Source organism: Danio aesculapii, chromosome 19 (genome assembly GCF_903798145.1).
Source record: "Danio aesculapii chromosome 19, fDanAes4.1, whole genome shotgun sequence".
NCBI lineage: Eukaryota > Metazoa > Chordata > Actinopteri > Cypriniformes > Danionidae > Danio > Danio aesculapii.
Window position 1 is genome coordinate 46,855,977 of NC_079453.1, and position 27,500 is coordinate 46,883,476.

At 41.1% G+C, this 27,500-nt stretch overlaps 1 protein-coding gene across 1 annotated transcript in view; it reads right to left on the reverse strand.

Moving 5' to 3' along the window:
- The window catches only part of csmd3b (CUB and Sushi multiple domains 3b), a 1,051,207-nt gene that overhangs the window by 304,153 nt on the left and 719,554 nt on the right, over positions 1-27,500 (reverse strand). Inside the window, exons 32-33 of the mRNA XM_056479206.1 lie at positions 10,407-10,520; positions 9,806-9,901 (exon numbers count right to left, since the gene is read on the reverse strand). Of these exons, the coding sequence (XP_056335181.1) occupies positions 9,806-9,901; positions 10,407-10,520 (210 nt within the window). The remainder of the gene's footprint in view (positions 1-9,805; positions 9,902-10,406; positions 10,521-27,500) is intronic.

A 27,500-nucleotide genomic window follows, 5' to 3' on the forward strand; every position in this document is an offset into this window, starting at 1 on the left:
ATGGTCTAGGACATCAATACATTACAGATATGCTCACTGAATACAAACAGATCAATCAGATCTTTAGGATCAAATAAATGAATGTCAAAGAGTTCAGTCAAAGCAGGGTGAATCCGCCTTCAGCTACAACACCCCTCTCTTCTGGAATCAGCTTCCAGAAATGATCAGATGTGCTCCAACATTAAGCTGCGGTCACACTGGGCTTTTCCTCCCATAGACTTCCATTCATACGCACGCGAATGCGTCAGACCGGAAATGCAGGGTCATGCGTCAAGTTTTGCATGTCACTGCGGTGCAAAGTTCAAACTTGGGGAACTCTGACCTGCGAAATGCATCACTTGACTGCGTGAGACCAATCGAGGATCAAAACAGGACCTCTCTGGTCAGAAATTTTAAAAATGGAGCAATCGCTAGCTTTTATAAATGTCTAATCATCTTGTTTAATCCCGCCCCTTTTAGCAGCGCCGCACAACCGAATTTCGCACACTCAAACTCTGGTGTGACCGCAGCTTTAGGCACATTCAAATCAAGACTGAAAACACATCTGTTTAGCTGTGCCTTTACTGAATGAACACTGTGCTACATCCCACAGATCGCACATTCTGTCTTTCTCTTCTTTTTCGTTCTTTGATATCCTGTTTTAACACATTTTAATCTGCTTTTAATCGTTTTTATTCTTTTTATTGTCTTGTTTCTTTTATTCTTGTTTATGTAAAGCCCTTTGAATAACCATTGTGTATAAAAATGTGTTATATAAATAAACCTGCCTTGCCTCATACTCATGCCAAAGCGGATTTTTTCAAACAAGTGTTAATTTTCAGTCTTTTTTAAGCTTTTACTGTTAATTAAATGTCCTTGACTGTAACTCAATGCTTTGAGATGGATTAACAGCGGAATTTTTTGTATAAAAAATATAAAAATAAATAACATGTATCTGTTAGAGTGTGACCTTTATTCGATGTGCACATCTTTGGTTGTTTTGGGAACTATCTTACACAGTAAGTGGAACAAACACCACTTGAAAATGTCAGGCCTTGACCTGATAACAAAACCTGAACTTGACCGTATTCCTCTGCCGGTAACATTGCAGATATCTTTTAAAATGCCAAATTACATCATCTCTCAAACACAAATACAAACGAGCGTCTTGAATGTAAAATTAAATAATCATTCTAAGAGTGAAACATTTAATTCAGTAGTTGAACTGGAAATGACTTGTTGTAGTTTGGTTGACTCTTATACTAAAATAATGATGTAAAATAAAGGTGGGAAAGGGTTAAAACAAGTTATCTGACTTGTCTGAGAACATTTCAAGGTCTTGTGTGGCTTTTTAAAGATGCAAGAACAATGCAAATTTCATTTAAAGATTTGAAATATTTGAGGTACGCAGCGTGTCTGCTAATAAACTGCAACAGTAATAGCTGAGATTATAATTTGATTAGAGAAAGGCAAGTTAATTAAAATCTATTCAAAAAAAGGGAATAAAAACAAATAGACACATTTTACAGCAACAGCAGTTGAGTTGTACCATTTTTAAATCCATTCAGCTGATCTCCAGGTCTGGCAGGAGAGCTTTTAGCTTAGCTTAGCATAGGTTATTGATTCGGATTAGACGGTTAGCATCTTTTCCAAAAAATGAGTAAAACGTTTTAATAATATTCCTATTTAATGCTTGACTCATTGCAAGCTTTAAATATTAATGCACCTACTGCAGCCATGGTACAGCGGCAAAGTTCCTTGATTATTACGCCAGAATGAAAGTATAGGTCTAGTAGCCATGTCAATCTAGAAAATAGCAACTTTTCATTTTCATTCCTACATGATGTAAAAAGAGCAGAGTCAAGCTGTAAATCGGAAAATGATCTCAACTCTTTGGTAATGTTTTGAGCGAGATGCTAATGGTCTAATCTGATTCAATGATCTATGCTAAGCTAAGCTAAAAGTGCTCCTGCCAGACCCGGAGATCAGCTGAATGGATTATCCCTGTGGAAGTTGTAAAATGAGTGTGTTGCTATACGATTCATTCAGCTGATCTCCAAGTCTATAGAAGGAGAGCTTTTAGCTTAGCATAGATCATTAAATCGGATTAGACCGTTAGCATCTTGCCCAAAAAAATGAAGTTTTAATATTATACCTATTTAACGCTTGATTCATTGCATGCTTTTAATATTATGCACCTACTGCAGCCATGGTACAGCAGCCATGGTACAGCAGTTCCTTGATTATTACGCCAGAATGAAAGTATAGTTCCCCTTCGGATGGGGAACTCCAATGCTATGTGGAAACTTCCACTATGGGGATTTCGTCAGAATCCAATCATCTGAAAGAGTATAAAAACGGGCCAATGAAATGCCAATGAGTTGGCAGCGTCAGCGTGCACAGCTGGCGTCAATGACAATCAGTCATGCTATAAAGACGCAGCCAGTGCCATGCTCGACATCCTTTCGCTTTCAGAGCCTTTCACGAAGCTTCTGAGAGAGTCTTTGAGGGTATCTCCAACCTGTGTCTACAGAAAGAGATCGAGAAGCAGCTTCTCCCGGACCATCACTGATGTCATGTCTGTTGCGCAGTTAAGATCGCGGCTCGCTCTTGCAAAAGAGCCACCCACCCCAGTTGTCCCCCGCACTGCGGTTGGCACTCGGGCAGATCTGAGGGTTTCAGTGAGAGTAAATCCGCCGCCCCCGGGCCGTGGACCTCTCGCTCCTCCACGCGCTCCATCCAAGCTTTAGGTGAAGAGAAGCGCTCCGTCCTTGGATGGTCGCTCTCTCACCTGATGACACCGGGGGTCAGATGTCCATCGCTGCATCGGAGGATGGGCTGTCATTGTCTGATGAGGATGCGAGCCCGCTCGCTCGCTCCCTCCCTCCGGGGTGGAGAGCGCGGCGTTAGCATCTAAAAAGCAGACGTGATGGCCGTGCTTTCTCGGGCTGCTTCGGCCGTGGGTCTGGTGATGGTTTATCCCCCAGCCCCGCGGCCGGACCGACTAGATGGGTGTATGTGGAGGATAAAAGGAGGCAAGACCTTCAAAGCCTCCCGTCCCCTTCTTCCCGGAAGTGCACAGTAAACTCATGCTGTCCTGAGGGCACTTTTTTCTGCCCGATCTGCGTGCGCTTCCATCCTCACCATCCTTGGAGGTTGGGCTGTCAAGGTCTGACGAGGATTCGAACCCGCTCGCTCCCTCCGGGACTTTGAGCGCGGCGTCGAATCCAGAAGCAGACTTTGCGGCTGTGCTTCCCCAGGCTGCTTCGGCCGTGGCTCTGGAGATGGTTTATCCCCCAGCTCCGCGGCCGGACCGATTAGAGGGGTGTGATGTGGAGGATGAAGGCGAGACCTTCTAAGCCTCCCCATCCCCTTCTTCCTGGATGGGCACAGTAGGCTCACGCAGTGTGCTGCGTGCGCCTTCCCCCTCACCATGCACGCTATGGCCACCTACCAGCGCTACCAAGCGCAGGCGCTGGCCCGGCTGCGCGAGGATGGTTCTGACCCAGGACTGAGCATGCGCTCCGCACCGCAACCGACTATGCTCTTACAAAAAAAAAAAAAAAAAAGTCGGCTGTGTGTGCCCTGGGAAGGACGATGATCACATCCGTGATCCAGGAATGCCACCTCAGGCTAAACCTGGTGATGTGCGTGACGTTGACAAAGTTCGCTTTCTTAACTCACCCATTTCCCAGGCTGGCCTGTTCGGCGACACTGGCAGTGAATTCGCCCAGGAATTCACGCCGGTGATAGAGCAGTCGGAGGCGATGGGCGAGGTCTCTATCGGCGGGATTGTATGACCGCTCCCCCCCGCCGAGCCATCCACATCCGCTGCTTTTTCGCCGAGGACGCCCGCCCGCAGCTTTGCTTCGCTGCCCCGCCTGCGCCTCCGCCCACGCGGCTGCGCCGAGCATCGCGCAGGCAACCAGCGTCCCCCGCCCAGGGCGCCGCTAAGTTCGGTAAAACGGACCGCGAAGCGTCCCTGAGGCGGGCCATCTGGGGAGGAGGGAATTTGCTCTTTCCCCGCTGGAGGGCGGGGCACGTTATTTAAAGGCGTAAAAAAAAAAAAAAAAAAACGCCATCAAAATCCTCAGTGAAAGAGCACTTTTCCCCTCCTCCGGATGTGACAGCCCGAACACTGCCAGTCTGGGACGCTATGCCTTCCAGCTCGCAGGATTGGTGCATTTCGCCAATGGCTCATGAAGCGTGAGAGAACGGTCTCCTTTCTCTCCACTCCCAGCCCCTCTCCTGGAGTTTGAGTGCGAGACGAGAACATCTCCTCTCCTGCTCTCCTGTGGGACCCCAGCGCTCCCCGGATGAGCCCACTCACTCCACGCTGCCCCGCCGCTGGCACGTCAGCGATCGTGCGGGTGGGACCATTTGCGGGGGCTCTGCCTGCCTGGTTAGCGCGGGCCAGCCCATCGCAATGGCTCATCCATACGACCAGACTCGGCTAGGCGATTCAGTTCGCGAAACAGCCTCCCAGGTTCACGGGCGACCTGGGTCAGTCCTGCGTCCGCCCCTGTCTTGCGATAGGAGATTGCTGTCCTCCTGGCGAAGGATGCAATCGAGCCGGCCCTCCAGCCGAGATGGAGCGCGGGTTTTACAGCCCGCACTTCATCGTGCCCAAAAAAAAAAAAAAAAAAAAAGCGGTGGGCTATGGCCAATCCTATATCTGCACATTTTGAACCGCTGCCTTCACTGGCTGCGCTCCGAAATGCTTACGCAGATGCGCATCACGCGATGCGTTCGTCCTCAGGATTGGTTTGCAGCAATAGATCTGAAGGACGCGTATTTTCATATCTCCACACTTCCACGCCACCGGCAGTTTTTGCGGTTTGCGTTTGAAGGTCGAGCGTGGCAATACAAGGTCCTCCCCTTTGGGCTCTCTCTGTCTCCGCGAGTTTTCACCAAGCTCACTTTCACCTTCGGCTCGCCGGCATCCGCACGCTCAATTATTTCGATGACTGGCTGATTTTTAGCCCACTCTCGGGAGCAATTGATTATGCACAGAGACAAGGTGCTCCGGCACCTCCGCCCGTTGGGGTTTCAGGTCAACCGAGAAAAGAGCAAGCTCGCCTCCGTGCAGAGCATCTCCTTTATCTGGTTGGAGCTGGACTCGATCACTATGGAGGCGCGCCTCTCACGAGAGCGTGCCGAGGTAATGCTGAACTGTCTGAGAGAGTTCGACAGGAAAAAAGTGGTCCCCCTGAAATTATTTCAGAGGCTCCTGGGGCATATGGCATCCGTAGCCGCGGCCACGCTGCTCGGATTGCTCCATATGAGACCACTACAGCATTGGCTTCACGATCGGGTCCCCAGACGCGCATGGCACGCGGGCACACACCGAGTGACTGTCAGGCGTCCAGGCAGGCTGTCGTTTCGGCAGATGCCTCCAGTATGGGGTGGGGGGCCGTGTGTAGCGGGCATGCTGCTGCGGACCTGTGGAGGGGAACCCAGCTGCATTGGCATATCAACTGCCTAGAGCTGTTGGCAGTGTTTCTCGCTCTGCGCCGCTTTTTACCGGTGCTGAGGGAGCAACACGTGCTGGTCAGGACGGACAGCACGGCCGCGGTAGCGTATTCCATCCGGATGGGGGTATACGCTCCCGCTGCATGTCTCAGCTCGCTCGCCGTCTGCTCCTCTGGAGTCATACGCGGCTGAAGTCGCTGCTTGCTATTCACACCCCGGATGGGCTCAACCGTGCGGCCAACAGGCTCTCACGGCAGCTCCTTCCCCGGGAAAATGGCGACTCCACCCCGAGTCATGCGTAAGTATGCACTCCCCCCAGTGAGCCTACTCGCGCAGTTTCTGTGCAGGGTCAGGGAGGACGAGGGGCAGGTCTTGCTAGTTGCGCCCCTGGCCCAACCGGACCTGGATATCAGAACTCTCCCTCCTCGCGACGCCCCCCCTGGCGAGTCCCTTTGAGAGAGGACCTACTCTCTCAGGGACAGAGCACCATCTGGCACCCTCGCTTAGTTCTGTGGAACCTCCACGTGGGGTCCATAAGACGCGACGAGGAAGACTTAGGTAACCTACCGGTGGCGGTGGTTAATACCATCACTCAGGCTAGTGCACCCTCTACGAGGCATGCCTACGCCCTGGAGTGGAGTCTATTCACTGAGTGGTGCGCTTCTTGCCGAGAAAACCCCCGATCTTGCCAGATCAGTGTTGTGCTTTCTTTCCTTCAGGACAGGTGGAGCGAAGGCTGTCGCGCTCCACACTGAGGGTTTACGTGGCCACCATCTCCGCTCATCATGATGCGTGGATGGCGGCACCGTGGGGAGGCATAACCTCATCATCCAGTTCCTCAGAGGTGCGAGGCGGATGTTTTCCCCCGCCCCCCTCTCATACCCTCTTGAGATCTCGCGGTAGTGCTACGAGCCTACGTGGGGATCCCTTCGAACCACTCGACTCAGTATCCTTGAGATTTCTGTCCTTGAAGACAGCTCTGCTGGTCGTGTTGGCATCGGTTAAGAGGGTTAGGTACCTGGAGGCATTTTCGGTCAGTGACTCGTGCCTAGAATTCGGGCCGGCCTACTCTCACGTTGTCTTGAGACCCCGGCCCGGCTATGTGCCCAAGGTTCCTACCACGCCGTTTAAGAATCAGGTAGTGAGCCTGCAAGCGCTGCCCGCGGAGGAGGCAGACCCAGCCCTTTCATTGTTGTGTCCTGTTCGCGCTTTGCGAATATATGTGGACCACACTCAGAGCCTTAGATCCTCTGACAAGCTCTTTGTCCATTACAGTGGTCGGCAGATGGGAAGTGCCGTATCTAAACAGAGGTTGGCCCACTGGATAGTGGATGCCATCTCCCTCGCCTTTGGGCCAGGGTGAGCCGTGTCCCCCGGGGGTGAGAGCGCACTCCACTACGGAGCATCGCATCCTCCTGGGCGTTAGCACGCAGCGCCTCTCTGACAGACATTTGTAGAGCTACGGGTTGGGTGACACCCAATACATTTGCAAGGTTACAATCTGCGAGTGGAGCCGGTTTCCTCAAGGGTATTAGGCAACCCTTGGTGATTGAGGAAACGATTCGGTTGAGGTGTCGAAACACGTTGCTGCGCCACTCTCCCTAACCCGGAGATACGTGCGCTTTTTCAGCTTTGTCAGTTTAGTTCCCCATTTCTTTGGCGAACCCTGCAGAGTTCCTCCGAGGCCCCCAGCACCTGACTCAGCGGAGGAGTCAGGTGTTGGCCCGTTACGTTGTCGGCATGCCCGCTGGTCAGCCCGCGTTCTGGGTATAGGTGCCTGCTATGTGTGATCCCCGCTGGCGATCCCATACGTTCACTCAGCCACGGTATAGTCCCCCCTTCTAGGGCAGGCTCGTGTCTTCCCTCCCCGCTAACCATCCTTATGCAAGGACTCCCCATCTCTGGGCTAGTCCATAGGTTGTCACCAGGTCTCCCCTCTGGGTAACAGGTGAGCTCCGCAGCGTCCTCCCTATCGGGACTGAACGCTTTCCCAACGTACTGTCGTATCAAAACCTATTTTACTGGGTTATTGCGACTCCCCGAAAAACATAACTGTTCTGAACAGGTAAGTGAGGGCCAGGGGACACGTTGGAAGACTGTGTCTCGGGGCGTTGTAGGTGCGCTCGCTCTACTGCGTGGCACACCCTTCGCCAGGGACGCAGTAAAGTTCTTTCGTTGTGGCGTTTTCCATAGATTTCCCCATAGTGGAAGTTTCCACATAGCATTGGAGTTCCCCATCCGAAGGGGAACGTTACGGTTACTAAAGTAACCCTTCGTTCCCCGAGGGGGGGAACGGAAATGCTATGTTCCTTCGCCACAACGATTGTCCCTTAGCTGTTGAGCGTGAAAGTCTCTTCAGCTAGAAAAGGATGTCGAGCATGGCACTGGCTGCATCTTTATAGCATGACTGATTGTCATTGACGCCAGCTGTGCACGCTGACGCTGCCAACTCATTGGCATTTCATTGGCCCGTTTTTATACTCTTTCAGATGATTGGATTCTGACGAAATCCCCATAGTGGAAGTTTCCACATAGCATTTCCGTTCCCCCCCTCGGGGAACGAAGGGTTACTTTAGTAACCGTAACGTTCCTATAGCCATTTCAATCTAGAAAATAGCAACATTTTCTTTCCTACATGATGTAACAAGAGATTATTATCTAAATTATCTCAACTCTTTGGCAATGTTTTGAACGAGATGCTAGTGGTCTAATCTGATTCAGTAATCTATGCTAAGCTATGCTAAATGTGCTCCAGCTAGACCCAAAAATTGGCTGAATGGGTTAAAAATGGATTAACTCAGGGGAAGTTGTAAAATGAGTGTGTTGCTCTAAGATTTATTCAGATGATCTCCAGGTTTGGAGGGAGGACATTTAGCTTAGCTTAGCATAGATCATTAAATCGGATTGGACAAATAGCAACTTGCTCAAAAATGAACATTAGCATCTCGGTCAAAAATAAAAGTGCTCCTGCCAGACTCGGAGATCAGCTGGATGAATTAAAAAATGGATTAACCCTGTGGAAGTTGTAAAATGAGTGTGTTCCTATAAGATTCATTCAGCTGATCTCCAGGTCTGGCGGGAATACATTTAGCTTAGCTTAGCATAGGTCACTGAATCAGATTACACCGTTAGCATCACACTCATAAATGAACAAAGAGTTTTGATAATGTTCCTCTTTAACGCTTGACTCATTGCACGCTTTAAATATCATTCCTCCTGCTGCAGCAGTGATGCAGCAGCAAAGTTCCTTGATTATTATGCCATGAGAGAATAGTTCCTATAGCCATATCAGCCTAGAAAATAGCAACTTTGCATTTTCCTTCCTACATAATGTAGCAAACATAAAATCAAGCTGTAAATAGCAAAAGTATCTTAATTCTTTGGTCATTTTTGAAAGGAGATGCTAATGGTCTAATCCGATTCAATGATCTATGCTAAGCTAAGCTAACCCTGATATCGGCTAAATGGATTTAAAAAATGATTTAACTGCGGGGAAGTTGTAAAATGAATGTGTTGCTATAAGATTCATTCAGATTTAATAAAAAATATACTTAATTTTGAAAATACCAAGCTTTACAGGAACATGAAGTTCCACTATAGTCCTGATATTGACTACGTTTACATGGACACCAATAATAATTAGATTTTAATGTGATTAAGACAATATTCTGATTAAGAGTCTACCATGAAAAACAGCAATTTGTGATTAATTTAATCAGATTAAGGTCACAATCGAACTAAAGAGAAATCGAATTAAGACGTGTGGAGTATGACGATTTTAGTCGCATTATTGAAGGGCAGTACAGATATGTAAACACCTTAGTCAAACTATTACCGTCATGTAGGGCTTTTCGCCGCGTTTTGCGGCAGGATAGTCCACACACACACCCACACACGGCTGTTTGACACTCTGCGCCTACCAAGCCAGAGGATTTTTTTCTTCCATTCAGCATGCGGTATGAACTTCCATTATAACAACAGTCTTCCAGCAGTTTAGAGTTGCATCCAATATCTCGTTTGTCACAGGGGAGCATGCCCGAATAAAAGTAAAAGTGGCGAACTTTAGTTAAAGTGGACAAATTAATAATGAAACACCCAAAATTACATGTATCTCCGGAGGAAATGCGGATAGCGAGGTGACGCAATGACGTTAATCTATTTAGTATGGGCTATAACAAGTAAAATGGGATCATGAAAGAAACATTCAAAAAGCAACTCATGTAAACACCTTAATATTATAATTGTCTTAATTAGATTAAGTTAAATAATTAGATTACTGATGTCCATGTGAACGTAGTCACTGTGTGTGCAAATAGAATAAGCATACATATTTCTGACAGAGCTGGAAACTGACCTTGATACACAAAATGAAAGCCTTTGGCCGTCTCTGGTCCAACTGTAGTGAACTTGATAGTTATTTGATTTCCAGTACTCAAGGGTAGCGACTCCCCTGCAAAACATACACACACGGAGTAAATACACACACCTTAGAACTGCATTACGGCGCATATGAAAAACCACCAGAGTGAGCATCATCTTTTGGCTTCAATTGACTTCTGATATATGTAAATTTGCAAAGGGGAAACGGCTGAATAGAAGGTCTCGGCTTGCGTTGAACCTTCAAATGCCAATAAATATCTTTCAGTTAAAAAGCCACTGAAGGATCCCATTGACTACAGCAGACGTGATGAACACATGATATAAACACACTGAATTTGCGTACACTAGATTGACTATTTCTCCCTCTTCTGTGGTTTATGCTCTTGCGTTGACCATATATTTGATAGCAGGATTGGCTTTGTGATGCTCTGAATGCTGCATTATGCTTAGTCCTACAGCTCTTTTTTGCAATAACATCTGAACGTTTTAAAGCCCCGTCACATGCTTAAGATGAATAATAGCCATGGATTAATTATGTGAGGTCCAGAAATAGGATTTTAAGCTTGAGCTTTTACCTGAGTGCGAGCCAGAAAGAGAGGACAGCAGAGAGGACTGTTGTGTCGGCCCGTCATAAATGTCCACCACATCATTCAGAGACGTCTGGAACAGGACAAACTGTCCGAACAGAACTGAGGGAGATAAAGAGAAGGAAACATGTCAAAAATATTGCTAACAGTAAAAAACTGCACAAATGCTGTGTTCCTGATTTATAAGCACATAGTCATTTATAAGGGATTTGCAAAGCATAAGTAGTCCTCACATTAGAATGGGTCACAAAACTGGATGAAGTTAAGTTAATAAAGCATTTATTAACACACAAAGTAACTATATATGCCTGAATAATAAGATATATAAACATTAATTTGAATAATTTATACTTATTTACTGATTCTGAATGATTTACCACACCAACTATTCTTAAATAAGTGGAATGTAAACAATGCAATGCTTAATTTAGTAATGAAAACTTAATCATTGACAAAGTATAAAAACACAATCACTAAGCACATTATACATTTATACATCGGCCACTTTATTAGGTACACATGCCCTACTGTTTGTTAACGCAAATTTCTAATCAGCCAATCCCATGACAGCAACTCAATGCATTTAGGAATGTAGACATGGTCAAGACATGGTTCAAACTGAGCATCAGAATGGGGAAAAAGTTAAGTTAAGTGACGTGGCATGGTTGTTGGTGCCAGACAGGCTGGTCGGAGTATTTCAGAAACTGCTGATCTACAGGGATTTTCACGCACAACATCTCTAGGGTTTGAATTTGACGTAAACAACATGAAAGCATGGATCCATCCTACCATTGTATAAACGGTTCAGGCTGGTGGTGTAATAGTGTGGGGGATATTTTCTAGGCACACTTTGGGCCCATTAGTACCAATTGAGCATTGTGTCAACACCACAGCCTACCTGAGTATTGTTGCTGACCATGTCCATCCCTTTATGAACTTCCAGCAGGATAACGCACCATGTCATAAAGCGTGAATCATCTCAGACTGGCTTCTTGAACATGACAATGAGTTCACTGTCCTCAAATGGCCTCCAAAGTCACCAGAGCTCAACCCAATAGAGCACCTTTGAGATGTGGTGGAACGGGAGATTGGCATCATGGATGAGCAGCCAACAATTCTGCAGCAACTGTGTGATGCTATCATGTCAATATGGAGCAAAATCTCTGAGGAATATTTCCAGTACCTTGTGGAATCTATGCCATGAAAAATTAAGGAAGTTCTGAAGGCAAAAGGGAGTCCAAACAGGGTACTAGTAAAATGTACCTAATAAAGTGGCCGGTGAGTATAAGTCAAGAATGCAGCATTTGTAGCTGTATTTATAAACTGTTTACTAACATCTTTTAATGTAGAATTAATGCTTAACAAATGATGAATGAACTATTTCCTAATGCTTAACAAATGATTCATAGAGTGTAGTTATTATAAAGTGTTACGAAAATATTGAATCAATCATTCACTGTGTACAAAACCAATGCATTGTTGTTTCATTTCATGCGAAACACTTACATTCGCATGTCTGAATTTTAATGAATGAAACGATTCTTAAACGGATAGTTCACCCAAAAGTGAGCATTTTATCATCGTTTACTCATCCTTCACTTGTTCTGTTTGATTTGCTTTCTTCTGTTGAACACAAAGGAAGATACACAGTAAAATGTTGAGAAAATTATATTTTATGTTTTTACTACAGATGTCATTGGCAACATTCTTCAGTGTATATCCCGAGTTTCTAACAGAAGTAAGAAATTGATAAAAGTTTACAACCACTCAAAGTTTAGTGTGCAAATTATTATTTGGGGGTGAACTCTCCCTTTAAATCTTAAGCTCAATCTTTTGGTCAACTTCATTAGTCATTAAATTAAATAGACAATAATCACAAGAAGCTTTGTTTTGTTACTTCTACTTTGAAACAAGTCTCATCTTTCAGATTCTGCATTTGATGAGGAAATTTAAACTACTGTACATTCAGCTTTTTGCTCTTTGATGGCAACAAGTATTTATAGCAGTTAATGAGCATCTCAAGTCTGTTGTAATTGCTCAATTAGTGTTACAGACATCAGAAAAACAACATGCCACATAGCATTGCATTTACCTCAAAAGTTTACAAGAGAAAAGAACGCTGAAGTAAAAAAAGAAACATTTCTTGTGAATTCATTTGCATATATATTCATTATATTTGACATAAGCTAGTTGGTGAAGTGCTAATTATTTAACACTCATGCTTAGATTAGATAGATCTGACATGCAAACAATCATTTCATTTAGTAAATGATACCTGAATATTCCAGGAGCAAAAAAAATAAAATAAACATGTTTTTATAATTAGATTAATATGTTAATGTTACCTACCTGAACTACTGTATGTGTAATTAACTGTACATGATGACATGCAACTTTTAATTTGCTGCTAACTATTTCTAAAATACATTCAAATGAATAGTTTGTTATAACTGCAGCCTTTGATATTATGGTAATATTCAAGTAATAAGGCTCCCTATGCAGTTTACAGCATTAGCTGAGAAATATTTGTTTTTTCTTTAAGAGAACTGCAATTATAAATGAATTTAAAGACCAGAAATTAGACAAAAATAAAAATCCCATGCGTTGTAGAAAATTAAATAGTGACTTTAAGGCAGGGGTGTCCAAACTCGGTCCTGGAGGGCCGGTGTCCTGCAGATTTTAGCTCCAACTTGCCTCAACACACCTGCCCAAATGTTTCTAGAAAGCCTAGTAAGTGCTTGATTAGCTAGCCCAGGTGTGTCTGATTGGGGTTGGAACTAAACTTTGCAGGACACCGGCCCTCCAGGACCGAGCTTGGACATGCCTGCTTTAAGGGAACAAGTATTATTGTATGCCGTTACACTCCACTATTATTACTATGGTAATATATGCAAGTAATAAATAATAAGGCTCAGATAGAAAAAATAAATAAATACAATAAAACATAGGAGAGGGTTTTGTTTTATTGTAAAGAAAACTGTACACATAAATGAATTTGAAGACCTGAAATTAGACAAAATAATTTAAATAAATCCCACACATTCTGGAAAATTAAATTATGACTGAAGCTCTATAATAAGCTAATATTTGTTTACAGTAGCTTTCCCTCGATGACTTCCTTCTAGAGATTAAAATCGTGACTTTATGGGAACAAGCATGACACATCACTGATTTGTTTAGGTTTCTCTTGATGAACAGTACCGAAGAGCAAAGACTTATCAATTACAAGACTATTGTGTATTGTTACACCCTAATTTTAAAGTAATATGCAAGCAATAAGGCTCCATATGACGTTTACAGCATCATATGAGAAAGTTTTGTTTTATCTTTAAGAAAACTGCAATTATAAATGAATTTAAAGATCAGAAATCAGACAAAATAATTTAAATAAATCCCACACATTCTGGAAAATTAAATTATAACTGAAGCTCTATACTAAGCTGATATTTGTTTACAGTAGCTTTCCCTCGATTAACAGTACCAAAGACTTATCAAATCCAAAATTATTATGGACCGATTATGGACCGTTACACACTATTTTTATAGCAATATTTTATGAGAAAGTTTTGTTATATCTTTAAGAAATTTGTTATCATAAATTAATTTAAACAACAAGCATTGTAGAAAATGAATGTCACGAACACCAGCGATCCACTCCTGGCAGATTGCTGGTGAACTACATATGTCACATTAACGAACTACAAATCCCATCATGCCATTTCACACACACCAGTTGCCGATCATCACTGATGACACACGCACTCAGCTGAAACTTATTATCGCTGATCATTCGGAATACTTGTACACAATTTTTTGCTGTCACTGTTTGTTAGTATTGCTATTTGTTTTGCCTTTCGTGTTTTTGATGGTAAAGTCTAGATCGATAATTATAGAGTGATATGCACTTCAATAAAGCAGCATTTTTTATGACACTGTATAACAATAATTCATATTTTTACAGTACTGTGACGGTTGGGTTTAGGGTTGGGGTGGGAGTAGGCATTAAAAAAAACTATTTATTGGGTAATCTAAGTTAGCATAAATAATACTCAGTACAACTACTGTTTTTACGTAACTGTGACGGTTGGGTTTAGGGTGGGGTGGGGGTAGACGTTAATACAATAAATGGGAAATTTAATAAATAATATAAATAATTCTCGTTCACTTAAACCGCAATCGCATTCAATCTAGCAACAACTGTTTTTGACCGTAGCCTTGTTTATTGTTATATTCCATATTGCCGCCTATTTTGACCTCATGCCTATTGAATGAATACAATTTGTATTGTCCATATGTACCAGCAACTCCTGTATTGACCATTCCCTGCTTGCACGACTATTCTTATTAAACCTGCACTTGGATCCTTACCTTTGTTGTCCTCGACTCGCTCGTTCATGTGATAATAGAATTGTGACTTCATGGGAACAGGTATGACAAGCTAGCTCTGTACGACGAATCATTTGTTGTATCCCTCATGTGTAAGTTACATTAGATAAAAGCATCTGCTAAATGAATCAACGCAAATGCATATTTTTCTACAATAACTGAGTAGCGTACACTACCACAAGCGACCTCTCGACTGTTCAAACCCCAAGCCAGAACAGTAAACCGAGAGCTTTCATCTTCCACTTCACATACTGTATATTTAGATTCCCAATTAGAAGCCACTAAGCACTTGTACTCAAGTATGACACTGAATCATTTGTCTTCAATGGTTTTGCGTATTTTCAACCAGCGAGAGCTCTCAGAGGTAATAGGGCTGTATGTTTATTTAAATCTTGTAAATTGGCCATCACACAGTAACATCTCCTATTACGTTTGGGTATCGTGCTGAGCGCTGCTTTTGTCATCCGCTGGGCACACTTGTTTCAGTCTCATTTGTCATCCAGTGCTTTGATGTTTCTAACATTCATAGAAGAAAATCATTAGCATGCTTACTCATCACACACACACACACACAAAAAAAAAAAGATTTGCTGCTCGTTCACTATGTGTAAAAAGGAGCCAAAACAGTACGATTCTTGAGATTTCTTTGGGTTACCTTATTATTTTATGTTCAATCCACTTAAATTTAGGGAAAAAGGTTAACTTAATCAGTTTGTGTTGGGATTATTTCATCCTAATTTAGATTTTTAAAGGGACAATTCACCCTAAAATATCATCGTTTGCTCATCCTCTACTTATTCTAAACCTGTTTGAGTTGTTTTCTTCTGTTGAACACAAAGCAAAACAATTGGATGTCAATGCGATCCTTTTCCATCATTCTTCTGAAGTTTAGAATCACTTAAGGGGGAGTAATGGTGTGCAAAATTTCACTTTTGGGTGAAATATCCCTTTAAATCTCAAGTTCGATCTTTTAATCTTCATTAGGCACTAAATTAAATATGCAATAATCACAAGAAGCTTTACTTTTGCTTACTCATCACACACACACATTCCTGTGAGCACGAGTGATCGTCCTCTCATTCGGTATTCACCTGCTTTCTTTTGCTCTCGCGAACACAGTTATTTTTCTCAGTCTAGCAGCTACTCAATTCTAAGATGACATTTGCAGAATATTGGGCCATCTTTATTGTTGAACCCTGCTTTTAAGAAAACTACCATTTAAAAATGATTTCCAACCAGCAGAAGTGGCTAGTGGGAGTGTCTGTTTAACCCGCCACAGCTGAAATCTACCCCCATTTGGCGGGTTGGTAAGTGTTGCATATTTAGCAGTAGTGAACTTTGTAGTGAACTTTAGTTAGCAGTAGTGAACTTTGAACAAAAAACTGCACAATGACCAATACACGAAATAAAAAACAGTTGAACATGTATGGATTCTAATGACCTCATTGGCATCTCTCTCATGTTGCCATAGTGAAATGAATTGAAAAAGAAAGAAAGGACTTTAAATATAGAAAGCTCAAGTGCCAAAAAGCAGCTCTCAGGAGTGGATGAAATTAGTCTGGGCACAGATTCAGGTGTTAAAGCGTGATATAAAAGCAGTAAACGGAGGAAATGTAGGGGACAGAGCTTCCATTCTTCAGCTTCATCCCTCAACGGCGTCTTTGAAAACTGGCACAGAATCTAGTGATTCAGAGGATGGATGGAGCGCCTCATATGCTCAGCATAGCCGCCGCGTGATTAAACAGTTCTCTGCTCAGCAATACAAGCGTGTAATCAAACTCTTGCAGAAAGCAATTTTCCAAAAAAGAAAGAAAATAAAAGATTTATTTGTCATTTGAGGTAAACAAAGAGCTTGATTACCTGGAGCTGATTGGTTTTATTGGCATCGCATGCGGTGGCAGTTCTGGACAACAAATGACATTTTCACCAGTTTGAGTTCATCATAATCAAGGTAATACTGGTCAGTAAAATCACAGGGAAAACTTTGGTTAAATTGATGTTTACTACACCTGTGCGGTCTGTAATTCGTGATTCATGAAGGGTTTTTTTGTACACAGTCAAATGCTTTTTAAGAAACCCTGATTCCTGAAGTGTTTTTGGGGCTTGGTACAATCACCCTCTTGGAATTGCTTCGTTTCTTCTTATTATTACGTTTTCCTATATTTCTCCAAAGTAAATAACATTTTTGAGGGTCTAAACATGCTCAAAAACTCATGAAACGTTTCACACATGCCAGAAGTGGCAAAATTTTACATCTGAAATAGAGCTGCACAATTCTGGCTAAATTGAGAATCACAACTTATTTGCTTAAAATAAAGATTCTGTAGATTCTGTAGATGTTGAATAAAGGTTGATATGAGTCGGCTATTATTGTTTTTTCCTCAAACATATGGTAAAACAATATTAATAATATCATGTGTAGGTCTACTGGTTTCTATAAATAATTCTATTTTTACTTATAATAATTCTAAAGCTGAATTATTATGTTTGAGATATATGCTTGCAATCTGTCATTGACAACATTATTAGACCATTTAATTCACTAGTAAAATGAGACATTTGTCATTACCTGATTCCCTCTTACATTATATTCAAGGCTAGAGGCTAGAGTAGTTATACTGACACTGTAAACATTTATTTTAATGGACAACTGTGTGTTCGCTACGAAAGAAAAAACATAAAATGCTTGTTGTAATCACAACTCTATAATGCGATATTTAAATGATGTGCTCGCTTTCGGTTTCATTTTCACGGCTAAGTGCTGTTCACACTTCGCGCGCGACTCTCAAACGATAACTGTGTGCCACAAACTGAATATTATTTACAACTTTATTACCTGTTTTTCACAGCCCATGCAGGTTCTGTTTACTAAAGTAGACACGCGCGTCTATCGTTAAGTAGGTTGCGCGCCCGCCCTCTCTGTGATTTCCTGGCCGCGAATACAGCATTATATGAAGACAAAAATGCAATTTTTAGGTGAATTATACCTTATAAATACAGTATGTGACTCTTTCAACATCATTTGGAGGTGTCCATGTCGCTGAGCATTGTATGTGAAACAATGAAAAGACTCGTGCGGCCGCCTTTGCTTCTCTCCTGAACTTGAAAATATGAATGGCAGAATCGTAGAAATGCTGGATTAAGATCGTCTAGGGGGTCGAATCGAGATTGCAATCTTTTTTTGATCAATTGTGCAGCTTTAATCTGAAACAGTTCCAACCCAGGCTCATTCTGAAAACATTCCCCTATATACATTTCTGGAGATTCTGAATGCACTAGAGGCCGCTGTATACGCTTTTTCGGATCTCAAATTTCTCTTGCAAAAGCCATTCGCACCTGTTGTTCTCACTTAAATCCACCAGAGGCCACTGTCCCCTGACTGACTGACACTGACTGAAACTGACGTCATACCGCCCCGTAGCGTTGGTTTTAAAGATGAAACACAGCCATTCGTAATTCTGGCTACATAATTTGTGATCTCCAGAAATGTATATAGGGCTACGTTTTCAGAATGAGCCTGTGTTGAATAGTTCTTAGTGTGGGAAAAAGGCTCGATAGCACCACCTATACACTTTCGACAAAGTGCCCCTTGAGCTGTTTCACGTACACTTACAAATATTGACTGACACTTGCAAAATCCCAATATCTTGAAGAAAGAAACTCAACATGAAGCAGGTTATTTTTTTTCTCAGTTTTTACCATTTTCAGATGTTGTATTTTAATGAAATCTTCCTAGAGATTCAATTAGATCACCACCAAATGTGGAGAGTGTATTGCAAATGCTTTTGTAATGTTAAATTTTGGAGTGTGCATGTTCTCCCCGTGTGGGCGTGGGTTTCCTGGGGATTCCCCCACAGTTCAAACACATGCGCTATAGGTTAATTAAATAAACTAAATTGTCCATAGTGTATGAGTGTGTGTGAATGTGTGTGTATGGGTGTTTCTAAGTACTGGGTTGCAGCTGGAAGAGCCTCCGCTGCGTAAAAACATTTGCTGGAATAGTTGGCGGTTCATTCCACTGTGGCGACCCCGGATTAATAAAGGAACTAAGCCGAAAAGAAAATGAATGAATGAATCAAATGCAAATTGTCATGAATAAACTGAAAAAGCCTCCCAAGACGAAGCAAGCATGTAAATATTTTAATATTCATGTCGAAAATAATAATTTTTGTAACATTTTAATCCTTGAATTTTTTTCATTTGTAAAGATATTTGTGTATCGCTGTACATCCTTCATGTATTAAGCAATGTGTACGCATTCAAGGCGCACAATTAACGCGCTCTGCACTGGACTTTAGAACAGCTTTCAGTTGGTCAATGGCGTTGTCTATTTCAGTTTCTCAAAATAGCAGCGCGACAACAATGCGCCTTAACACACCTCCTTTATAGAGCGGAACACCCATAAGGCCACAAAGTAGCGCTAAGTAGCGCCAAAATGGTAAAAAGCCTTGGAGTAACGATTGATGACCAACTAAACTTCTCTGAGCACATTTCTAGAACTGCTCGATCTTGCAGATTTGCACTCTATAACATCAGAAAAGTTCGACCCTTCCTATCTGAACATACAGCTCAACTCATTGTTCAAGCTCTTGTTCTCTCCAAACTGGACTATTGCAACTCTCTACTAGCCGGGCTTCCAGCTAATTCTATCAAACCTCTTCTGCTGCTTCAGAACGCAGCAGCACGAGTGGTCTTTGATGAACCCAAAAGAGCACATGTCACTCCGCTACTCACCCGTTTGCACTGGCTGCCAGTTGCTGCTCGCATCAAATTCAAAGCTCTGATGTTTTTTTACAAAGTGACCTCTAGCTGTGCTCCTTCTTATCTGCTCTCACTTCTGCAGATATATGTGCCCTCCAGAAACTTGCGTTCTGTGAATGAACGTCGCCTCGTTGTTCCATCCCGAAGAGGGAAGAAATCACTTTCCCGAACTCTCACATTCAATCTGCCCAGTTGGTGGAATGAACTCCCTAACTGCATCAGAACAGCAGAGTCACTTGCTGTCTTCAAGAAACGACTAAAAACTCAACTATTTAGTCTCCACTTTCCTTCCTAATCTTGACTGCCTCTCTGGCTATACCACTAACTGTACTCTCTCTCAAAAAAAAAAAAACTTTACTAATGCTTTGCTTCTTAGACTTTACACACCTGAAACTTGTCTATAGCACTTACTCACTGCAGCTCTTATAGTTGTGTAAATTGCTTCCTTGTCCTCATTTGTAAGTCGCTTTGGATAAAAGCATCTGCTAAATGACTAAATGTAAATGTAATGGATTTACTATTTAAACAACATAGTGCAAAACATGTAAATTAGGGTTGCGTTGGTCTGAAAATAGCAACAAATCGTGCCAAACATGTCTTGTGCCTTATTTCACCGGGCATATGAGGGCCCTACATTTGGGAAGCACTGCACAAATAAAAAATATTAAAATACGTTTTAATAAGCAGGTAAAATCAAGAGAAAGAGGAAAAATGTACTTCATTTCTTACAATTATTTCTTATTGGCTATAATGACTAAATAAAATATAAAAATATATATATATTTTAAAACTCATTCATGCTGAGCACTGTATATTTAATTTGATCTGTACTCTACTGAAAAGCACTTTAGTGCAGCTGTGTGCGTCTGAAACACCTTCTGCTACCCTTGACATGCTTTTAATTACAATATATATTTCTTTTGTGAGTTACTTTTGAGATACATTTGACATTAGATTTTAATGGCACATGAATATTACATCAATATGTTATCCGCATAATGTTTTCCCAAACAGAACCAGTTTTCTCAGCTTCCCTGATGAGGATGTCAACTCGTCTTCATCTTTAAAACTTTCCCCGAGAAGCAAAGCGCTGCATTAGTGACCCCTGGCCTAATGTAATTATAATGCCTCTAGTATGATTACAACCATGTACTACTTAAGACTTTTCCATTATTCATAGCTGCGTAAAAGCATGCATGTCTTTCGCTGAGATTCCAATGATAAAATAAATGAATAAATAAACTGTAAACTGGCACAATTTCATTTGCAATTTTTTCCTCTCATTCCAAATTGATTTGTTTCTTCTCATTGCCCCATTTGGTTGGGTGCATGCGAGCGGAACCTTAACGGGAACGATTGTTTTGTGACACGAAGTGGTAATTGTCTTGGCATCGCTAAAGCCTTGGAGATGGGGAAACTCAAGAATAATGCATCGAGGACCGTCTCTATCTTCTCTTCTGTTGTTCTTATCAAAGGCATAGGGGACAAGACGACTCCCAGCACGCAAGCTGGCAGCAGACTTGATGAGCCATGATTTATTTCTCAGAGTTTGACGCCACCTTTGCTTTCAGAAGTGCCCACAATGAGCACTGTAGATCAGCTCCAAATGTCTGACGGCTCTTCTGTGGAGGCAGACTGACTGAAATCAAACCTCATAAGAGACAGATTTGGAACGGCAGGAAATCGTATAAATATTGAATGGGAGACTTGCAATAGAGTTTGGCAGTACCTTGTTGCTAAACAAACCAGTGTTTCTCAATGCCGGTCCCACAACAATGCACTCAAAAAAAATTATTTATGCTCTTGCTCAAACTACTTATTTAGAATAAGAGGGAACAACCCAATTCTTGAGACTATTTTAGGGACGACTTAATTGTTTTATGTTCAATCCACTTAAATTTGTTACTTTAGATTAATTAATTTGTGTTGAGACAACATGAATGAATTGTGTGGAACCCAGTAGTTTTCGAATGTTTTCTTTTTTACATCAGATGTTCGTTCTAAATCACCAACAAGTGCCCTACATAGTGAACTCTGCAATTCCCTAACCCTATTCCGCCATGATTTCAGTTTGAAGGGAGCTTGTTTCATTCAAATGGCCATTTCGAGTGTGATATGTTGATTTTTTAGGCATTTCAAGAGTTCACACTTGGATATTGCTTGATGCTATTAGCAGGTTTGGCATGCTGTCTCAGGAGAGAAGCCTGAGCTCGGAGATCAGAGGTTTGGAATGAGCCCCCACATCCTCCGCTCGTTCTACACCTGTACTGTGGAGAGCATCCTGTCTGGCTGTATCACCACCTGGTATGAAAACAGCACCAGCAGCAATGACGAAGGCCTACATAGGATCGTGCGAACTGCTGGACGCGTAGTAGGAGGTGAGCTTCCCTCCCTCCAGGACATCTACACCAGGCGGTGCATGTGGAAAGCCAAGAGAATCATCAGTGACTCCAACCACCCAAGCCATAGATTTTTCTCTCTGCTACCCTTAGGCAGACGGTATCGCAGCATCCGGTCACGCACCAGCCGACTGAAGGAAAGTTTCTTCCCTCAGACTATCAGGCTGATAAACACTTAACACACCCCATACAAACTCTTCCACACCATCAATATGTAGCATGCACTGCATTTTAACCAATACATACTTAAAAACAATACTGCCTACAGCTATGTGGACACCTATTCATTGTACATATTACTGTCAACACTGCCAATTTTACATTGTCCTGTTTTTTTGGGAGTATGCTGTTGTATGTTGAATATCTGCACTATAGTTGTATTTGCACTGTCTGTATTTTGCACTGTCTGGAGCCAACACCTAAGCTTTTCACTCATCACAGCACACGTGCTATTTTTCTTTTTTAAATATATCCCAAATAATGTTTAACAGAGCAAGGAAATTTTCACAGTATGTCTGATAATTTGTTTTATTTAGGCTTTATATTACCCCCTTTAAGCTAATTTGTGTTTCAATAGTCTACAGCAGTGTTTCCCAACCTCTTTCCTGAAGGCACACCAACAGTACACATTTTCAACCTCTCCCTAATCAAACACACCTGAATCAACTCAGCAGAACATTAGAAGAGGCTTCAAAACCTAAGTTAATGGGTCAGAAAAGGGAGACAGCCAAAATATGTACTGTTGGTGTGCCTCCAGGAACAGGGTTGGGAAACACTGGTCTACAGAACCAACCATCATCATACAATAGCTTATCTAATTACCCTAACCTGCCTAGTTAACCTAATTAACCTAGTTAAGCCTTTAAATGTCACTTTAAGCTGTGACAGTTATAAAAGTTATAAAAGTAACTTAAAAAATCTAGTAAAATATTATTTACTGTCATCATGGCAAAGATAAAATAAATCAGTTATTAGAGATGAGTTATTAAAACTGTTATGTTTATAAATGTGCTGAAAAAAATCTGCTCTCCGTTAAACAGAAATTAGGGAAAAAAATAAACAGGGGGGCTAATAATTCTGACTTTATAATTATAGTTAATACTTTATAATAATTCAACTTTAATTGAGCCCAGGGCTCCCGCCAGGTCTTTTAGCATGTAAGGGGATCCGTGATCAGGCAGGTCTGGAGAGCTCTCCATAGTAAAGAGGGAAAAGTAGTAGTTTACTGACAAGTTTCGTACAGTAAATATGCTCACATCTTACAAGTGAGAGATTTTTGACTGAAGGGTGCATTACTTGATTTTAAAATCAAGGAAACACACACTATCTACTATCTATGATTATTTATTGAACCTCAACGTTAAACAATTTAAATAAAACACACACTGCCTAGAGCCAACAGTCACTTTTTTTCCTATTAAAAGTTAAATAAATAGCTAGCACTTTTGGAAACAAAATTAATCATGTCCAATGTTTTTCAGATTAAAAAAAGAAAATAAGCAGTATTATTTATTCTAAATAAAATAACTTCTACATCCTCTAAATCAGTGTTTCCCAACCCTGTTCCTGAAGGCACACCAACAGTACATATTTTGGATGTCTCCCTTTTCTGACCCATTAACTTCAGGTGTTGGAGCCTCTTCTGATGTCATGATAAGTTGATTCAGGTGTGTTTGATTAGGGAGAGGTTGAAAATGTGGACTGTTGGTGTGCCTTCAGGAACAGGGTTGGGAAACACTGCTCTAAATAATACTTTAAACAGTGCATTTCTTGAATCTTCTGTAAACAAATATTTTTAGCTAAATAATATTGTTATTGTAATGGAAAATATGCAAAGGCATATTTCAAGGCATCTCTGGCGCAACTTCCAATCATCATCAATGTCGTGCAAACATACAGTTACATTTTTTAAAAGGTCCGCAGGTATGCAACCGCGCAAAGGCTGCAGACCATATGCGTGCGCTTGACGCATAAGTATAAATCAGGCTCCACACGCAGCAGGGAAAGTAATAAAAAAAATTGACCCGGAAAATTTTGATCGATTATAGGTTCTGAATGTCAATTTCGATTAATAAATCCACAGCCCTACAGATGGGGTCATTACTATCTTCATCACCACCTCTCCAGTATCTGAACAAAGAGCTGAAAATAAACAGTAATGCTGGGAGACAAGAGAAGAAAAAAATGACAACAACCAATTATAATCTGAAGTTCCACTGATGTTTTCATTCATTCATTCATTCATTCATTCATTCATTCATTCATTCATTCATTCATTCATTCATTCTCTTTTTGGCTTAGTCCCTTTATTAATCAGGGCTTGCCACAGCGGAACAAACCACCAACTTATCCAGCACATATTTTAAGCAGCAGATGCCCTTCCAGCTGCAACCCACCTCTAGGAAACATCCATACACACTCATTCACACTCATACAGTACAAACAATTTAGCCTACCCAATTCACCTATACCGCATGTCTTCGAACTGGAGGAACCTGGAGGAATGCAGACGCGAGTGCAGGGAGAACATGCAAACTCCACACAGAAACCTTTGACCTTCTTGCTGTGAGGCGGCAGCACTACCTACTGCGCCACAGCGTCGCCCCTCAGTCATTAGTGGTGTTTTTAAATATAAACGTTAGCATCTTGGTATCGTATTTTAAAATGTAATTAGCTCAGAAAAATATCTATTACCTGTTTATTAAAGTGTGACCATAACATATATTAACTATGATTTTTTTTTAATTGCTGGTAAAATAGTATTTTTGCAAGTTAGTTATAAGAAATATCATTATTGCAACACTCAACAACACACATTTTCCCAAAATTATGCAGCTCTACAGCAAAATATGCCACCTTAAACAAATGTTTTGCATACGTTGCTAAATAGGCTTTCATTACAACATCAAACATCATTAACAGACGTAACAGAATATTGTTTATTAAATGATTGCAGCCCTTAATCAGTATTGACTTTTGTTTTTAAATGCAGGCCTTTCATTTAAATCAGAATCAGAATCAGAAAGAGCTTTATTGCCAGGTATGTTCACACATACGAGGAATTTGTTTTGGTGACAGAGCTTCTACAGTGCAACAGGATTACAGAGACAGGACAAAAAACACATAATAAATATATTAAAAAAATAAAATAAAATAGTAGTGAGTGCAAATATACAGATTGACAAGTGTATGTACATGTTTATTACTATATACAATGTTATATGTGCAGCTGTTATGTGCAAATTGGCATGTAAAGTGTGTTGTTAAATAAGTGTATATGTGTATATAAGTGTATAGTAAGTAGTGATGTTGGTTTCGCAATTATTATCATCAAGTGTTCATGAGATGGATTGCCTGAGGGAAGAAACTGTTTCTGTGTCGGGCTGTTCTGGTGCGCAGTGCTCTGTAGCATCGACCAGAAGGTAAAAGTTCAAAGAGGCAGTGTGCTGGGTGTGAGGGGTCCAGAGTGATTTTGGCAGCCCTCCTGCTCGCTCTGGATAAGTACAGTTCTTGGGGAGTAGGAAGGATTGTACCAGTGATTCGTTCAGCAGTCCGAACTATTCGACGTAGTCTTTGGAGGTTGTATTTAGTAGCTGAGCTAAACCAGACAGTTATTGATGTGCAGATGACTGATTCAATGATGGAGGTGTAGAACTGAAAATCTACGTTTTGACATTAGACAGAGGAAAATCGTGAGAAAATTCCCAGAAAACTATTGCTCCCTCATTAGGAATTTGGAAACTCATTATTCTCAGCATCTTTATGTCATTTTATTGACTTCTTTTTGTTTTCCTGCAGTCTTTTTTTGTGGTATTGCATGCTAAATGTGTGTAAGGTACGTGAGCATTACTGTGACAAGAAACCAGAGTGAGGAAAGCTCTGAAAACTCCTCTGATAAAGATAAAACTAGAGGATGCAGGAATCAATATTCACAGCTCTGAATGTTTACACACTGCTCCAGCTGTCCTCTCACAAACAGAATACTAATTGGCCAGATCTCTATTTATAGCACTGGCTCTTTCCACTAATAGGGTAGACTTTGTGCCCCATCACATTCTTCACATGCACAAAGCCGGCTCTGTGCTCGGAAAACTATTAGATCCACAGACAGGCCTCTTAAAATGTGGGCTTTTTAACCAGTGTGTTTGTTTCTGATTGCTTTGTTGGGGTTTGTACAGCTGCACTACAGTAAAACACATTCTCTGACATCTACGTTCATACTGGATTTAATCATCCTGGAACTAACAGCATAATACTTTTTTTTTATTTATTGGATGTTTATTAATGAGGCGGCACAGTGGCTCAGTGGTTAACGCTGTTACCTCACAGCAAGAAGGTTGCTGGTTTGTCGCACTACAGAAAAACACATTCTCCAACATCTACGTTCATACTGGATTTAATCATCCTGGAACTAACAATATACTGTAATACATGATTTATTTTTTACTTTGGCGGTTTATCTAGGTTAAGCTGCTTGTCACAATCGGCATTGAATAAAGTGATGTACAAATACAAACCAGACTTGATTGTAACCAGTGCAAAATTATTAATTTCAATCAACACAAACGTATTGATCAAAAAAAGTTCAATGTTTCTATGTTAATTTCTGTTCATAAAAAAGTATTAAGCAGCTTTAAACATTAATAAATAAATAACAATAAATTAACAATATGTATGAAACAATTAAACTGCATTGTTGATCAATTCCTGTATTGTAGAAACAAACAAACAAACAAAAAAACAAACAAACAAACAAAAACATTTGAACACTAAAGTACATGACATAAATAATAGGGATCCCCAGATCTGATCACACTGGACACGAATTCACACAGTGATCAGGACTTTAATAGTGTTTAAAGCTGCTTAATACTTTTTATGAATAAAAATTAACATAGAAACATGGAACTTTTTACTTTTTTTGATCAGTACATTTGTGTTGATAAACGTTTTCACTGATTACAATCAAGCCTGCATATATGTGTGTGTGTATATATATATATATATATATATATATATATATATATAGAGAGAGAGAGAGAGAGAGAGAGAGAGAGAGAGAGAGAGAGAGAGAGAGAGAGAGAGAGAGAGAGAGAGAGAGAGAGAGAGAGAGCGAGCGAGCAAGAGAGAGAGTCAGAATTATTACCCCCCCCTGTTTATTTTTCCCCCAATTTCTGTTTAAAGCAGAGATTTTTTTTAACACATTTCTAAACATAATAGTTTTAATAACTCATTTCTAATAACTGATTTATTTTATCTTTGTCATGATGACAGTAAATAATATTTGACTAGATATTGTTCAAGACACTTCTCTACAGCTTATAGTCACATTTAAAGGCTTAACTAGGCTAATTAGATTAACTAGGCAGGATAATTAAGCAAGTTAGTGTATAACAATGGTTTGTTCTGTAGACTATTAATATATATATATATATATATATATATATATATATATATATATATATATATATATATATATATATATATATATATATATATATAGCTTATATTATATTATTATATAGGGGCTAATAAT